The following is a 16941-nucleotide window of genomic DNA, read 5'->3' on the forward strand; positions in this document are numbered from 1 at the left end:
CAGGATTCCATAGGATGGAGCCATGACAGTTAAAATGGTGTCAAATTGCATTATTTCTACAATGTAGATATATCCCTAAAAGACTCCACAGCCTGATACCTTGGGATTTTATTGAGAAGCATCATCACCCTAAACTCTACTTGTCAGGATTGTGCAAAAACAACTGAGGCAAAGTAAACTTTCATTGTCATCACCACAACAATGTTAGCCTGAACAAAAGAAGCATCTCTGGTCATTTGGGATCACAGTAGGTCATCTGTCATCTGTCCTGTAATCAATAACCATTTCATTGCTCTCAGCTCCTCAGACTACCAGGCAGAACTCTGAAGTTCGGTAAAGGGTATTTGAAAGCAATCATATATATAAACAAGGACCTCCATAAAAATGATGGCTAAGATACCAAGAATGTCCCAAGAAGAATTTAGAAAAATCTATGGATTCATCAACTTTCACCCTTCAAGGTGAAATAGGTAGTCTAAAGTTAATGGTAATGATCTGTCCATGAAAATGAAGTCACTTCTGGCTCCTTTACCGACGGATTATCATTCCTAATCCTGACTGGAACACCAGATGAAAACTTTGGCATGCCATGTAATTAGGGCAAGATACTGTATTATCAGAGATAGCCACAAAATCCTGAGCCAGTCTAAACAAACCATTCCCAATGTAACAGGTGAGGCTCCCAAAACCACCAGCCCTGTAGTTCTCAGCACCTTCCCCAAGATGGCTTCCCCCTATTTTAGCATGGAGAATATTATGGCACAATAGAATATCATTATTGTCTCAGGTTTCCAGCACCAAATATTGACTGTTGGTATACCTCATCAGACGTATGGCATCCTCACAGACCTAGGATTTCTCTTCTTCAGTCATTATCGGCAATTTAGCCATTACTCTGATGGACATTTCATCTTTTGTCCAATTGTGTCTGGGGTTGCATTTGCACTGCAGAAATAATGCAGTTTGGCATCACTTTAACTGCCATGGCTGAATGCTATGGAATTCTGAGATCTGGAGTCTTGTGAAATATTTAATCTTCTCTGTCTGAGAGCTCTGGTGCCACAACAAATTACAACTCCCAGGATTCCATAGGATGGAGCCATGGGAGTTAAGGTGATGTCAAACTGCATTATTTCTGTAGTGCAACTGCAGCCTCAGTCATACAAGTGAGGGCAATGAGTTTTTACATGCAATCCTAATCCTAACAACATGAATATATTTAAAGGATAAAGAAAGGTTAACTGTGGGCCTCAACAGAGAGGCGAGAAGAAAGCTGCTTCAAGTCACTTTGGAGGTATGCTGTTTAAATGATGAATGCATCCCAAGAGGTCAGAAGCTGCATCAAAGCCATGCTCCGCCTCTTAGGACGCATGCATCATCTAAATAACATACCTCCAAAGTGACCCGAAGCAGCTTTATTTTGGCCTGCCTGTTCAGGCCCTTTGTTTTAACAAGATATTTCCACTCAATTTCAATGGGTCTTGAGAACAACTCTTATTGTTTACAGGTGTGACCAAACAAATACATTTTTCAGTCAATTGCTGAGACCACAGACCTATTTTCATTTGTATATTGATACATATCTAGAAATTTTTTTAAGAAGAAAAGCTATTGAAATATAAACAATATACTAATATAACCTTTGAACACAACATGAACATAAAGGGGGAGAGAGCTATATTTATTTAACATAGCTGTTCAACAAATAGTGTCTTGTGTTACCTCTAAACGTCTATGAGATGGACAAAATATTTACAACACAATAAAGAAGTAAAAACAAAAACATCATAGACATTTTAACCAACAACCACAAATTCATATTGCTTGCTAAGGAAAGATGGCCTAATACATTTCTTTTAAAACAGAAATTCCAAAGTTAAAAATAAAATAGCACATTTTTCACTGGAGACTCAGTCATTACTTAATTTGCATTTTATTTACAGGGTGTTATTATGCCTTCAATAAGACTTCTGACTTAACATATACAATAAAGTTGTCAGTCATAGATAATGCAACACTTTTGCTGACAGAAGCCTCATTTTAAAAGGGAAAAACTAGCTAAGACAAAGAGTTTCATTCATTATTAAGACTATTACAACTGCCATATATGGAAGTCCATAATAAAAAATTAGAGTGCCACTGGAGCAAAGCATCAATCAGACTTTCAATCATTCATACCTGTCTGTAAGAGTTAGCAAAAAAGCATTATTGACAGATTAAAACATGTTGAAGATTTTTATTTTTTCTAAAAAAGAAAAGATACTCATTGAATATGGGATACGATTATTTTGGATCTGCAATAATGCTATGAAACAGCACGCTGACTCATTTGCAAGAGCATAACATCTTAGTGAACTATTAACTTTCAAATATCTTCACTTTTAATAGGAACGGTAACCAGCCTACCTTCCACTGACTGTAATTTCATCAACTCCATAATATCTATGTCTAAAGTCAATCCAAGGCACAGTAGTATGATACTGCCCAAGTAGATGAATCTTTATTTGGGAGGCTTTCACAAACTCTTGAAGTGATGGGGTATTGTAGAAGTCATTGTATCCAGGCCGGCGATTTGGTTCTGGTGTAAGAACACTGAAAGTAATATTTCCACGGGAATATGGAGTAAAGCTGTTCAAGAAAAGGGGAGGAAAGCAGCAGAATGGTATATATATTTCATAGAGTGCTTTCACATTTCAGTTTTTTTCAGAGTTGTCCAGTTTATTAAATATAAATATTATCATGATGTTGCTATATAAAATCCAAATGCATGTTTTTTTAAAAAAATACATAGAATTATAGTCTTAAGTTTCTAATTCTCAGCAATTAAGTATAAATTATAAAATACAATATTCACTCACTTACAGACCAAAATGTGGAATCATGACAGTATAGTTTTGTAATTTCCTATGGTGGTGGAATTGCAAGAGGCTATGCTACTGGTAGCAGTGCTGCTGGTAAGATCCCCAATGTCAGACAGACTTTTGTTGGGGAACCAGACTAAATGTGCCAAACAGCTACTGGGCGGTAGTGATAGTGGCAGAAGATCTGTTCAAGACAATGGCAATGACACCATGGAGCTTATTGCATGGGGCTCTAGGAACGCAGCTAGCACGGAACAAAAGGGGGCGAAAAGAGAACAGAACAGGGAAAGATGCATTATACCGCATGCCGGAATGCTGCCGATGCTGCCAGAAGTCTCTGTTCCATTCTGTTCCCCATCTGTCCCAGAGATAGCAATTTTCAAGAACTGTTCCGAACAGTTCTTGAAAATGGCCTCCTCTGGGACAGATGGGGAATGCAACAGGAACTTCCGGCAGCATCGGTGATGTTCCAGCATGTGGTAAAAAGTGTCCTTTTCCCACTCTGTTCCCTTCCTGCCCCCTTTCGTTCCATGCTAGCTGCATTCCTAGAGCCTCCTGCAATAAGCTCCTATATCTAGCACACATTAGTACTGTACAGAAAGCAATGGTAAACCACTTCTGAAGCTTTTACCTTGAAAGCCCTACGATGAGCAAATTCAAACTGAAATGATAGATAGTGCCAGAAGATGTCACTCCCAGGTTGGAAAGCACTCAACAAGCAACTGGAGAAGATTAGAGGACAGCTTGAGTAGCACTGAAAATTTTCAAACCTGACTGAATCACTGGGAAAACATTGCTCAAACGTGGATGAAGCATGCATGTGTGGAAGCCAGGTGCGTTTCCTCAATCATCATGCAATTATCGCTCCTTCTTAGCATCCCTGAATCATTCCAGGGGAGCAGATTTCCTATGAATGCAAACTTTGTGTTCATAGGAAATCCACTCCCTTGAGACAATTCAAGGATGCTAGAAGGAGTGATGATAGCATGACTATTGAGGAAGCGTGCCTGGCTTACACACTTATACGCATACACTTCCTCCACATTTGAGGGACGTTTGAGTAACGTTTTCCCAGCAATTCAGCCAGGTATGAAAATCTTCACTGTGGCTAATTATGGAATTGGGCTCAAGCTGAAAGGACATTCAGCTGTTGATGTGCTCAGAGGTGAAAGAAAGGTCTCAAGCTGCACAATACATATTATAGAAGCATGGAATATGAGAAGCATGAATCAGAGGAAGGAAAACATTGTAAAACAAACTGAATGTGCAAACATTGCAATACTTGAGGTAAGCAAGCTAAGGGGAATATAAATGGGACATTCTGAGTCAGAGAATTACACAGTGTTTTACTCAGGAAATGAAAATCAAAGAAGAAATGGGGTGACATTAAAAATAAGCAGAGATGTAGCAAGGGATATATAGTCTGTCCTTGGTATTGGCAGTCTCTAGAGCATCCACATATGGCCATGTCCCATTGTTGTCAATCGTGATGCATGCACACAGCCATGACAACACAGTTGTGTGCATGTTGCATAATGGGACTTGAGGTCATGTGGTTTTTCCTATCCGTGAAGTGGGGGAGGGGTCTAGAATGAAACCACCATGGATATAGAGGGGTGACAGTAATGTACAGTCCAACAAAATCATTTCAAAAAGACTTCAGGGAAAACTCATCAATATAACCATAATCAAGGTGTATACTCCAACTGCAGAGGCAGATGAAGAAGAAATTGAAAAATTCTGTTCTGGGGGCCAGGAGAAAATTGAGCATACACCAAAACAGGATAAGCTGGTAATCACAAGCAGTTAGAATGCAAAAGTAGGAAACATAGCGGAACCAATCATGGTAAGAACAAATATTGTTCAGCACAAACACATTCTTCAGGCAAGCAAAGCGATGACTGTACACATGGACATTGCCTGATGGCCCATATAGAAATCAAATAGATTATATAATTGAAAGCAGAAGCTCCACTCTCTTTGCAAAAACAAGACCAGGAGCAGATTGTGATGCAGACCATGAACTGCTCCTATTAAAAATTAGAGTAAAGCTAAATAAGAACACCAAAATCAATCATTGTGCCAAAATATAACCTGAAGAACATCCCTTTGGAATGTAAAAATGATGTGAAAAATAGAATTGCAGAAATAATCCAGTTTGATATCATTTTAGCTGCCATGGCTCAATACTATGGAATTGTAGTTTGTTGTGGCGCCAGAGCTCTGTGATAATCGACACTGTAGATGCACTGGTAGAAACAACTACAAGTCACAAGCAACAGGGTGAAAACTGGAGGCTTCCATGTTGGTAGATGGTGAATATGCTGTAGGTTTCAATACTCATTTAAGGAAATTATACAAAGTGCTGGATCCTATTGTTAACGTAAGTTCAGCACACTGGGTAATCTTTTACAATTCAGGGTAGAACCCAGTATGGATTCATTGTTCCACTAACACTAACAGCAGCCATGACTGCCCACATGTCAGTGCAACATCATTCGGAAAACCCAAGTAGCTTTATATGATAAATGCTCAAACAATCTGCTCAGTAATCTGACTTAGGTCTTTGAGAGAAGAAATAAAGCGTTTCCTTAATTTCTTTAAATTGCCACTGTATAGAGCTCCTTGTTTACTATCACCTAAAGCTTCCTGTGATACAATGAATATACATAAGTCTTTAGAGGATATTTTAAAATTAGGTTTACTATACATCTTCCCCATGCAACATCATTCACTTGAATCACTTCCTATTATCATTTATGTCATGTATTTGAAGAGAAAACAATGTTCCATTATAAAACATTTATGGCAACATTTTGCACATTAGCCATTGAATTCATTTTTTAAAAAAGATGTGCTAATTTTAATGTTGGCATTTGTTCATATTTTCAGAAAAGATACTCATTATGAATATTGCCAAAACATGACCCTTTGCTCAGCCAATGAATTTGGAACTTTCTTGCTCTCATCCACTTCCACTCAATGCTAACAATGTGTTTTGTTGAAAAACAAATATACCCACAGTGACCTCTTGTTCCTCCCTTAGAATGTTGAATTGTGAAAGCCCAGAGAAAGATGCTGACACTTTAAAAGCCTAGCTGCCAAAACTGAAAAAAAAAGGGGGGGGGGAACCAACAGCAAAACAAACAGCTATTTCACCTGGTGAAATATTCCCTGATGGCTTTCAGACAAGTGCTACACAACTTTGATGTTGACTATATTCTGAATTTTGCCAAGGGTTGGTACAATCAGACAGTTATGGCTGAAGGCAGTCTTTTTTTTTTTAAGAGGAAAAATAAAAGCTTGCATTATGCACAATGGGATTCTTGTAAAGGCAAGATATCTCTTCACCCATATAAAAAATATGTCCGTTTCAGCTACTGGAGAATTTGGAGCTTCTTGACTATATGCTGCCTTCAAACGACTTGGCATATGAGAAAATATGAGGTACAAGAAAGAGACTTTTTTCCTGTTTAGTTTTTAGCAGATGTCAGTCATTCATCCCAATATTCTTCCTTCTCCTTTTTCTTCTGGTATAGACTGACCCAATAGGCATCAGGCCAACACATTTCCTTTGCCCAATAAAATTGATAAAAACTTAAGATGGACAAAAACTTACAGTTCAGGGTAAAAACTTATCTCCAAAATACTCCACATTTAGAGGCCACTGACAATCAAAACTGCAATAAATTTAGAGATGTCTACTATCTGCTGGAATGTCCCTTGTCTACTGGAATTCCGTTAAGAACACCCACCATTTATAATCATTGATAGAATTCAAGATGACTTTCAGAATAAAGAGAGCTATAAGTAGCCTTCAGACTAAGTCTCTATTAAATAAACTCTCTTTCCAACATCTTTTAGACCTTTCTTTATTATAATGCATGACCTTGGATATCAAGCTGGTTTATACACAAACAGATTTTATTGTTAGAAGTCCAAATCTCATTGTCTGTGAGGTGCTGCTGGCTTCATAATATGTACAACAATTTAGAATTATTTATGTTGTTTCCTTTAGTATGTGACTTGACTCCTTGTGAACTACTTCATCTATGACCAGGATTTTCACAATGGCAGGATAGGTTACTGTTCGTTCATACCTAGGAAGCTGAAGGCAATTGACTGAATCTGGATATTCTAGTGATCCGTTGTTCTCCATTCCAAATACACTGCAGTCCCTTGCAATGTATTGCCAGTCTTCCCAATCAGAATTATACTGCTTCTTCCTTTGAATATGTACAGCTGCAGGTTGTGGGCTGAAGAACTGAAGTATAATGTAAAACACCTATGGATGAATAGAAATACATGAAGTAATTACCTTAGTTCTTATATTTGTTGATACTTGATCCAGATAAAGCTATTTATGAAGATCATAGCACTTTAATAATAATAATAATTATTATTATTATTATTATTATTTGTATACCGCCCTGTGGCGAACCAATCCGGGCGGTTGACAACAGTGATTATAACAGAGTAAAATATAAAATTAAAAACATTATAATCCCTCCCCTCCTTATAAAAGTATTAAAAAATATGACAGATTAAAAACACAATATCAAAACATAAAATATAGTTAAAACAAACTAAAAACCCTGGTGTCCCTGGTAAGGAACACAAAAAGCTCCCATACAGAATATTAGATCATTGGTTGACTTAGGTACTGTCTACACCAATTTACTGTGATTCTCATCAGGCCGAACCAGCATCAGCCAAAGTCAGGGATGAGAAATAATAAAGATAATAATAAAGATTTATTTCTAGCCCACCCTATCACAGAGAATCCAGGTGGGTTACAACAATAAAATACATCAAAGTTAGAATAAAATCCAAGAAGAAAACAATCCCTATACCCACCCTATAGGTTTGTAGCTCTAAAAATCTCAAAGGATTTTGGCTAGGGAAGACTGGTCTAACTGACTTTCAGCAGCTACAAGGTGTATTTTGGAAATGTTGGGGATTCTACAGTGCACCCTCCCCTTATGCGGGGATCCGTTCCAGATCCTTCCGCGTAAGGGGAAATCAGCATATGCTGAAGCCTCATAGGGGCTCGTGCCTGTTGTGCACAGTGGTGTGATGGCGCACATACACCACGGGCGTGCACCCCATTAGTTATTCCAGGGCAGGCGATGGGCTCTTCTGGTGTGGCTTTCAGCATATGCTGAAAGCCATGTATGGCACGCCCACATAAAATGTGGGCACACTGTACCAAGCCATGGCTTCTCCACACACACCATCCTTCCCAATTTGCTAGGAAAGACCACATGTCATATGGCTAGACTTGATCAGGGAGGTCATGGGCCTGAATCTACAGGGCTTAAGCAGAGCAGTTGGAGGATGGGGGGCTTGGAGTTGTCTTATCCAAAGGGTCACCATGAGTCAGGGTTGACTTGAAGGCAGTTAACAACAACAAGGCAGATATATCCCTAGATTTTCTTGGCAAAATTTGTTCGCAGAGGGCTTGCTATTGCCTTCCTCTGAGGTTGTGAGAATGTAACTTCCAAAGGTCACCTAGTGGGTTTCCATGGCTGAGCAGGAAGTCACACTTTGACCTCCAGAGTCGCAGTCCAACACTCAAAATACTACACCATACTGGCTCACTTTAAATGTGATTGTGTATATCATTTAAGCACTGAGATAACCCAGAAAAAGCATTTCTCAGTAACTTTTGTGGACAGTCTAAAATGTGCATCATCTTTAATAGCAAAATATGCATCTTCAAAAAGGTGGGGGCTAGCCATATATTTGTGGGCCTCTGTTCTTCTATGCATTGTGGATTAATGTAGAAACAATTGAAGCAGCAAAAATTTTCTTCCTATGAGAAATGCAGGGTACAGAAGAGGAAAAGCTTTTGAAGGACAGTGAGAAGTATCCCATTCTACCTAGTGTTCCAAAGTATTTCATTAAATGAGGTTTATGAAAGATAACTCTAGATCCCATTTTGGAATGGGGGTGAATGTAGAGATATATACAGGTTTACTGGAAATATAAGTAGGTTTTTGCTAGCATGTCTTTCATCTTAAGCCTTGTAGACTTATGCAAGCTCTCAAAAACTATACTTATAAAACTGATCTTTGAAACCTCACAATCACAGTTAAGTTAAAGTGAAGGAGGCTAACCAGTGGTAACCATACTACAGATGGGGAAATTTCTGCTGAGAGTAATAACTAGCAGAAAGCTTTCTGTGAGCAGTTTGGGGACTTCCTCAGCTGGCCGTGTTCACATTAATTCTACTTGTAAGCATTGAGGCGGGGGGGGGGGGGTCAGCTCATATAAAATGAGGTGCTGAGAGAAATGTATTATTATTAATATTGTATCATTATTTATACGAATGCCATGGGCTGTCAAAAAGACAAATAAATTGATCCTACAGCAATCTAGCTTGAACTCTCCCTAGGACTAAAAATGACTAAACCGGGGCTGTTGCATAGCATGCAACAGCCCCAGTTTAGCATAAAATGACATAATTCTTTGGAAAAGACAATAATGGTCAGTAAAGTTGAAGGAAATGGGAAAAGAGGAAGACTAAAGTACAGGTGAACAGACTCAACTGAGGAAGCCACATCCCTAGGTTAGCAAGACCAGAGCAGGGCTGTTGGTGACTGGTGTTCATGGAGCGGTGTAACACATACTATGCCATACTACACTAACAGAAAATTCCCCTTGTAACTTCCTGCCTCTTCTGATGTCTTTTTTTAAACAATTAACCTACCATATAAGTGAAACAATGTAACAATGTCTGAAATGACAAGGAGTTTGGCAATAGCTCAGGCACAAGAAAAAACACAGAAGCCTTTTATCCAGTATACATAAGTATGGCTGGGTCTAAGGGGTATCTGAGCAACTTAAAAGATTCCTCAGAATTAGTCATGGCATTTCAGTAACAAGACCGTAACATCAGTCAGACTTTTACAAAAGACAGAGAAGTGTGCTGATTGTCCTAGGATGAATTTCAGGTTTGTAGTGATGTCCAACAGGCCTAGCTAGTGTTCTGCAACCTGGATATATGCCTAAGAAATCCCACTTTCCAGAAATCTCAATGGCAGTCAGGAATTTTTCAGAAAACAAGATGAAGTGGTATCCACGTGAAGAATGTTTGCAAATCATTATATTTCTGCAACGGTAATATTGGGGGGGGGGGGGTTGGAAGAAAAGGTAATTTTTGCTTACCTGCTCTCACTTCAAAGCAACCATGTGGTATTACAAATGACTAGAATATAACTGAAAATTAATTCCTTTGAAAAGTCCTTGCATTTTTGGTGAGTCAATGAAAGTAAAGAGAAATGTCTAATCTCTACTTTTCAATCAATCAGTCATTCAATAGAATATTTGAAAGGAAAAACTTAAAATTACCTGGTATTGCCCATTTTCTAAGTCTATTGTAATGATTATGCCACGATTGACTTGTTCAATGGTGTTAAATACAGATGAAATCCATGAAGTTCCGATATCATTATCATTGATATAGCTCAAAGGATGAGCTTCAGGATTCAGTCTCAGCACTCTGTCATTAGTTGTGTCATCTGCAATATTAGGGATGCAGTACCTATGTACCAAAGGATGTACCCTTGGGTGACTGCCAGGACAGCGGCATTCAGACTGGCTGTGGAGCTGAAGAAATCTTCCAGACCAAACTTCAAAAATATCTCTAAAATAATAATAGTTAAGAATATATAACATAGAAATAACAAAGCAGTCAGAGTAAAAAACAAACAAACATCGGTAGTCTATTCCCATATATAATGATATTAGCATAGATGCTTGCTCAAGGGCTCACTAATGATCCCCATCAAAAAAATGGGCAAAAGAAATAGAGCCTTTTCAGCGGTGGCTGCTCTCTAATGAAATATCCTTCCCTTAAAGTTATGTTAGCTCACTCTCTGGCTGTTTAGGATTAGACCTTAAAGTCATGGATATTCCAGTCTGCTTTCAACTGCATAACAGTGCTGTTTACTGTATGTCTTTCAAGCTGTAATTTTATTTGCTGCTGCTATTTTTATTTTATTTATTTGTGAATTTAGTTTTGCAGTTTATTTTTTATTTTTGTATGCCTTGAGAGGGAATATAAAGGTAATATAAAAGGTAATATAAAAAGTTTAAACAAGCAAACATACAAAGAGCTACCTAACCATCCACACATTGTCTAAATGGTGTTTGGTAAAGTCAGCTGTTATTATATACTTTTGTATAAACAAAATGTTTTAAGTTAGCAATAATTATATATTTTACATTACCATTTTTTGGTGCCATGAATCCACAAGTTTTCCATTTAACAGAATTACTATTTTGGGGGATGAAACATTAAATGTCACTATAAAAATGAGTCTCAGTTCTCTCCAGGATAACACATTGATAAGTACTTTTTTATGTTGGTCCTTCAACCAGCTATAAATTCATCAGCAGGATTACTAAAGAGAAGCATTGTCTATCTTTTCACCCACAACATCCATGCTCTTAGAAGACTATGGCTGCTGTCCCTATTCCAGTGGCCCAAAATCACAGTCCATGGGGAGAGCCTACAATTGACTGTGTAGGCCTGGAGATACAGCATGCTTCCTGATTTCTTTCTCCTATATGTCACATTCTCCCAAGTTCTTGCCTTGCGCATATGGTGTTTTCTTTTTTTCCCCTATGTTCTATTCTGACATGGCAACCTTGCTCTTATGGTGGGCATAGCTTAATATATCCTTATACCAGAAAATAAACATGGTATATATCTCACATGTCACTTCAGCAGGTCCTGCACTATCTATGTCTCTTAAGTACTATATAGTGACAAAGTGACAAAGCACCAGGCACTCCTGCTCAAACACCCCCCACAATTCAATCGTGGCAACTCTTGCTCTTTCCTGGCTTTTGCTGATGTTCTCACAGAGACTAAGAGGGCACTATAGATTGCGAAACCTGCCCTCAAACCAAATCAGTTATATACTTCTTCACCCAGTAGTTCGTACTTGGAAAGGGTGGGCCTGTGCATGCTTATTTATTTATTTAAATTTATTTCATTTTTATGTTGACTTTCTCCCAGAGAGGGAACCAAGGAAGCTCACAGATAAAATCATTTTTAAAATTTTACAATAAAAGAATATTAACACTTAAAAACAACTAGCTAAAAACAGTATAAAATGTAACTTAATTTTTTTAAAAAAAAAATCTAACCACGCTTGTATAAAAGCCTGCCTGACATGATTATGTATTAAAAACATGCTTGATTAAAAATTTCTTTGGCCTGATACAGACGGCGCAGAAGTGCTGTCCTCGGACCAAAACTAGGGCTGGGCAGCGCACAGCAACCGCATGCTCCCCAGTCCTAGTTCATCTAGATGGCATCATTTTGAAAGTGTGCCGTCCATACACAGCACGGACTGGCATGTGTGTGACGTCACTGCACATTCTTCATTCCCACAGCAACTAGATTGTTGCGGGAACGAAGCCAGGGAGAAAGGGGGTGAGTGGCCCTTTTCTCCCATGGCTGCGCCTGTCCGGGTGTCTGAGGACATGCAGCCCTAAGGACACCCCTTTTCTAGGCCATGAGGAAGCAGCATTTTTCTGCTTCTCCATGGCCTGGAAAAGAGCCAGATTGGGGGTGTAGGGGCTGCCAGTGAGGCTTCCCTGGCCCCAATCCAGCACAGAAAGGGGTGGCAGAGACCTGCTCCTTTTGGGCCATCTGTATCGGCCCTTTATCTACCAGCAAAAGACAAGCAGGAAGAGGGGCAGTGTAGGCTCCAATGGAAAGGCATTCCAGAGGATGAGAGCAACTGCCGAGAAGGCTTTCTCTCGTGTGCACACCAAGCAAGATTGTGATGGTGTTGGCATCGAGAGAAAGCCTTCCCCTATATATTTTAGGACTCTGGTAGATTTGTATGGGAAGATATGGTCTTTCAGGTTCTCTGGACCTAAGCTGTGTAGGGCTTTATGATTATGCCTACTGAACATCCCACCCGTAGCCAGTCAGCCTATATTTTCCATATTTGATTAAATGAAGTGTTTTTGTTTTTAAATGAGGATGAAAAGAAAGATCAACACAGTAATGGGAGTGGTATATTGGCTCCTTTTCCCCATAATGATCTGGTTTGGTTCCTGTGTGAGGGAAACTGCATACTGTGATATACCCTAGGACAAACTTCTTTCAGCCAAAAAGGAAGACGTTTTCAGCCCGAGATCCAAAATAAGTTTCAAAGACATTCTTGGGGCAGCACCAACAAAATAGTGAGGCTAAAAATTTGAAAATATTTATTCCAGAATAATGCTCTTATTATCAGGAACTAAACCTTAGGGGTGGTAATTTCAACTTTTAGGATTGGGGAAAACCTGGTTACAAAAGCTGGAAAATCCTTAAACAGTAGTGTCATGGGGAAAGATGAGGAAAGAATCTTAATGGTCAGACCAGAACCAGAGAAGGGCCATATTTGGTCCCAGGACCTAAACTTCCTCAGTAGCCAATCTGACTGTGTTCAGTCATGAACTAGGCGTGTTGTAACCTTTTTCAAGCACAATATCTTGGAATTATATCAACCTATATTTATATGACTAATGAGCAGCTTTGTTTAATTAAAGTACACAGAGTTACAGATCCAGATTATAGAATCATAGAATCTTGGCACTGAAAGGGACTGTAATCTTGCCCAATAGTCTGTCATGCAGGAATACAGAACTAAAGCAATTCTGAAGATGCCAATCCAATCTCTATTGAAAGATTTCCAAAGAAGGAGAGTCCACCACTCTCTGGAACAGTATGGAAAAGCTGTCAAATAGCTGTTATGGGGAACAGGTTCTTCTAATGTTTAAGTGGAATCTTTTTTTTCTTCTGGTTTTAAATACATTGTCTTGTGTTCTAGTCTCTGGAATAACAGAAAATAAGCTTGTTTTATCTTCTACTTATTTTTAAAGATGTTACCTCTCAGTGTTCTCTTCTCCAAACAAAGCATAGGCAGCTTCCCACGTCTAACTCTCATACAAAGAAATGACTGTAAAGATCTGGTGTACATCAAAGAAAACTTAGCCACTCTTGGTTGTGCACTTTTTGGTTCGATAAAAATGAAAGTTTCCCTACCTGTTTGTAAGTGCCAGTTGGTACAATCTGAAATCTTGCATCCTCCCAACAAATTGCTCTGAACCTGTGAAAATACATTATAAATAAATAATCCAATTCCATCAACCAGAAAACAGGTCTGTGCTGCATGAGGGGATCTCAAATTCAGCTCACAGAGATCTCTCTTGCACAATTACCTCTTCTGAATGAAACCATCTTGGTTCCGGACAAAACTATGGAGGGCAGTGACTTAATTTTTTTGATTAAAATGATTTATAATAACTTTATAGGAACATTTTGTACCTATCCCTTATCTGATTATAGAGGTGGCACACAGACTGGCTCATTAGACAGAAGTAATGAGCCAGTCTACGTGCCACCTCTAATTAGAGAAGAGATACAGTAGGGACAACTGTAGCTGTCATTTTATGTGATAAAGATGAAAGGTGTGTTTTTAAGATTTATTTTCCTTTTACACAATTATTGTGTGTCTGGTATTCAAAATGACAATGTCAACAAGAAGCATTTTGAAATGAGAATTTTCAAGTTCTGATGTATTAGGAGCCTGATGGTTTCTTTGGAATAAATCAAACTTTCCTCAAGCCAGATGCAGATATATTTAGGATTTAGCTCCAAATTGCAGTATGTTCTGGATCAGTGACATTCAGCTTTAATAAATCTGCAGAACCAATTCATCACAAAACAGAATTTCAGAGAGCTGCAAAATCACTGGAACCTTATATTGACGGCAATATTCAGAACATGGTGAAAAATTATTTTATCTCCGCATCACCACATATGCAGCCCAGACCATTACAACAGATTGGGTATTTCTATGATAAAAACCCTTCCTCCTACCCTTTTCCTTGTTTGCTACATTAAACATTTTGACAAATTATTTTCCTTCTAAATTCTTTTTAATTGCCCAAAGAACTTGCAGTAGGTCATATTGCAGAAAGAAAACTCAAAACATGAAACCTTGACAAAACTGAAGTTACAGACTAGCCTTCTCCAACCTGGCCCATTTAAAATATTTTGGACTATAGCTCCCATCTCTCTCAGCCAGTATGACCAGGAGAAATGGTAATTAAATTCTGGAGGATGCCAGATTCAAGAAGACTGATTTAGACAATGAAAGTACAAACAATCAGACATCATCCATGACATGGTTTTTGTTTCTTCCTGGTAGTGTCACTACCATGTTTAGAATGTAACTGAATTATCAGAAAGAGAAGATGCGAAGGACATATCACATCAGATCAAAGTGCAAGAACCTTGGTTAACTTTTCTAAAATGGTTTCAGGGTGGAGAGAAAATTGGCAGCTTCCTGCTCTGTATTCACATTGTACTCTATTTTGACTGTTGTAGCTCTTCTGTACACTTCCAGGTATTTCCATTATACTATATTCTAATCATGGTAGCTTGCTCAAAGCAAAAGAAAGGACAACAAAGAGCAGATCCACCTTTGTTGAAGCTTGTGAAATAGGGTATCACAGGACAATGCAAGGGGTGTGGACAACATTAGGTGACATCCCAGAGGTAGGTTGACACCAAGTGGGACCTTACTTCTTCAGGACAGGAGGGCTGAACGCTCATCCTTCCCGGCTGCTTTGTCCCTAGGCTTTCTTTCTTGGGAGGAAGCCCAGTAACAGAGCACCATAAGGGGTAAATGCACACCGTTCCTGGGTGACTCCCTCCATACCAGGTGATACCACTAACTAGTGATACCACTGCTCTAAACCTGATAATGATATGATGTTCAATTATGGCCCAGCATATAAATTACTTGTTCTGGTTAGTTGTTGCTGGTCTTGAGGCCTGTTGTACCAAGGAAAAAAATACCTAATGAGCAATCAGCACAAAACACAGAGGGATTCCACCTGGTTCTCAAATGGAGCTAGCTTAGGCCTAATTGCTTGGGAACAGGGCAGATGAATCTCCTATTCCTACCTGTTTCTCAGTTGTACTATAAACTTATGTCTGCATTATCAATCTGAGCAAGGTTCTTATTTATGCAGAAACATGTTCACAATTATTTCACCAGTATATATAGTTATTGTTGTGCCAACAATAATGCAACTGAAATATCTATAAATTAATTACTGAGTATGGGCATACACAGAAAAATGTGTGGCACAGTTACTTGTAGAAAGTAGTGGTAGGAACTGCTGCTGAATAGCACTTTGATGTGCAATCAAATAATTCTTTAAAATATATCCACCCAGATATGTTCCCATCATACTCTGACTTACCATTTAAATTCTGTCCAACTCGCCATTCACCCTCAACAGAGGGGTCTGCAATCAATCCAGTGAGAATTCTGGAATCAAAAGCTGTGTTGTCATCTTCCAAACCATTTATAAAAAAGCTGATTTTTATGTGATGAACCTATAAAAGGGCATTGTAAGGGAAAGTTCTTTGTATAAACAACTGAGGTTAAAATTCATTCTACTGTCATAAATTATCTGACACATTAATTTGGAATGCAATACATCAGTGCATTACTTAAACACATTACAATCCCATCTTGCATATCCAGTTCTCATTATACTATATTCAGATACTGAGAAAAGAAAGTTTTTGCAGTGAGTGAATTACAAATGTCTACTAGAATAATATTGGAAGCTCCTTTTTGGTCTCATGTACATGAATACTGATATACTTTCACAGAATTCTTACATGGTCAAGCACGATCAGAACTATTATTGTAAGTATTTTGATAGTAACAAATAAAACTAGACTAGGGCAGTCAATTATTCTGATCATTGATTGACTAATCACACTTTAATCTGCTGGCCATATACACAGACAGAAGCTCCTTCCCTTTCAGATATCAAAAAGACAGAGAAGTATGTAGGCTTATTCTTCTTCCTCTTTCCTCTTATGGCTCCTTCACTTGAACATCTGAGTATATCAGAAGTCATAGCTATTGGAATTCATACATGTGTGCCTTGCTCTCTCTCAGAAGAGAGCTTATAAAAGGATCATCTTTCACAATCTTCTTTAATGTCTGCCTCTTTGGAAGACATCAAAGGGCACTGTACGGTG

The 16941-nt window shown here is 38.5% G+C and overlaps 1 protein-coding gene across 1 annotated transcript in view; it reads right to left on the reverse strand.

The window, feature by feature from the left end:
• The window catches only part of USH2A (usherin), a 665459-nt gene that overhangs the window by 587892 nt on the left and 60626 nt on the right, over nt 1-16941 (reverse strand). The window contains 5 exon segments of the mRNA XM_042475774.1: nt 2407-2628; nt 6962-7146; nt 10215-10509; nt 13915-13978; nt 16146-16281. Coding sequence (XP_042331708.1) covers nt 2407-2628; nt 6962-7146; nt 10215-10509; nt 13915-13978; nt 16146-16281 — 902 coding nt within the window.

Source organism: Sceloporus undulatus, chromosome 1 (genome assembly GCF_019175285.1).
Source record: "Sceloporus undulatus isolate JIND9_A2432 ecotype Alabama chromosome 1, SceUnd_v1.1, whole genome shotgun sequence".
NCBI lineage: Eukaryota > Metazoa > Chordata > Lepidosauria > Squamata > Phrynosomatidae > Sceloporus > Sceloporus undulatus.